The sequence below is a fragment of the Bactrocera latifrons genome, unplaced genomic scaffold (assembly GCF_001853355.1).
Source record: "Bactrocera latifrons isolate USDA-ARS-PBARC rearing strain unplaced genomic scaffold, ASM185335v1 scaffold_187, whole genome shotgun sequence".
In the NCBI taxonomy this organism is placed as follows: domain Eukaryota; kingdom Metazoa; phylum Arthropoda; class Insecta; order Diptera; family Tephritidae; genus Bactrocera; species Bactrocera latifrons.
In genome coordinates, this window is record NW_017535374.1 from 473,570 (window position 1) to 474,253 (window position 684).

The window sequence follows — 684 nt, forward strand, 5'->3', positions numbered from 1 at the left end:
ATTTTATTTTTTTATTATTATTTAAGGTACTTTTACATTTCAGCAATACGCAGTGGCATCCTTTCTGACCTATTCTATTTTTTAATTTCATTGCGCTGCAAAATATTTCAATTAATTTTAATTTTCCATAACCCCTTTGTTCAACTAAGCATTTAATGATATTTCACACACATATACATACATACAAGTAAACTCATAATTTACATATATTTTTGCCTTTTAACAAACGCACTCATTTACATTTCCGTTACTTTTCTCTTGCTCTTCACAGATGAGTGGCTGCAAAGACGGCTATGAGTAGTGAGACCATTGCAGTAGAAACATAGTAGCGATGGCTACATGAAAAAACAAACAAGAAGAAGCAGCAAACAAAGAATTTGAAGTATCTAGAACGCTGGCAGCGCACTTGAAGCTTCAAAAATTGCAAAAAAAAAAAAAAAAAAAGAATCCCAGAAAGCTTAGCAAATAAGCCGCGCTTAGCAGCCGCGCCTTCAATATGTTGGTATTTCTTGTCGTTTTTGGTGCTTTTTGACATTTACGGTACTATGCGTAAGTGATAAGCAGTTATGTATGCATGTGTGTATATAGGGTTTGTGTGAGCCATCAATGTAAATATGTATGTATGTATGTACTAAGGTGATACTGTGAGTAGTTTATGTGTTTGACAAAAAAATATATATTTAT

At 32.7% G+C, this 684-nt stretch overlaps 1 protein-coding gene across 3 annotated transcripts in view; it reads left to right on the forward strand.

The window, feature by feature from the left end:
• LOC108967407 (homeotic protein spalt-major) overlaps positions 1-427 on the forward strand; it is a 29,288-nt gene extending 28,861 nt beyond the window's left edge. For 2 of the 3 annotated variants that reach the window (XM_018930795.1, XM_018930796.1), the window contains exon 5: positions 272-357. In XM_018930795.1, coding sequence (XP_018786340.1) covers positions 272-275 — 4 coding nt within the window. In that variant the 3' untranslated portion in view covers positions 276-357. Of the gene's footprint in view, positions 1-271 lie in introns of all 3 variants that reach the window. The other variant, XM_018930794.1, reaches the window with a different exon arrangement.
• The last annotated feature ends 257 nt before the right edge of the window (positions 428-684 follow it).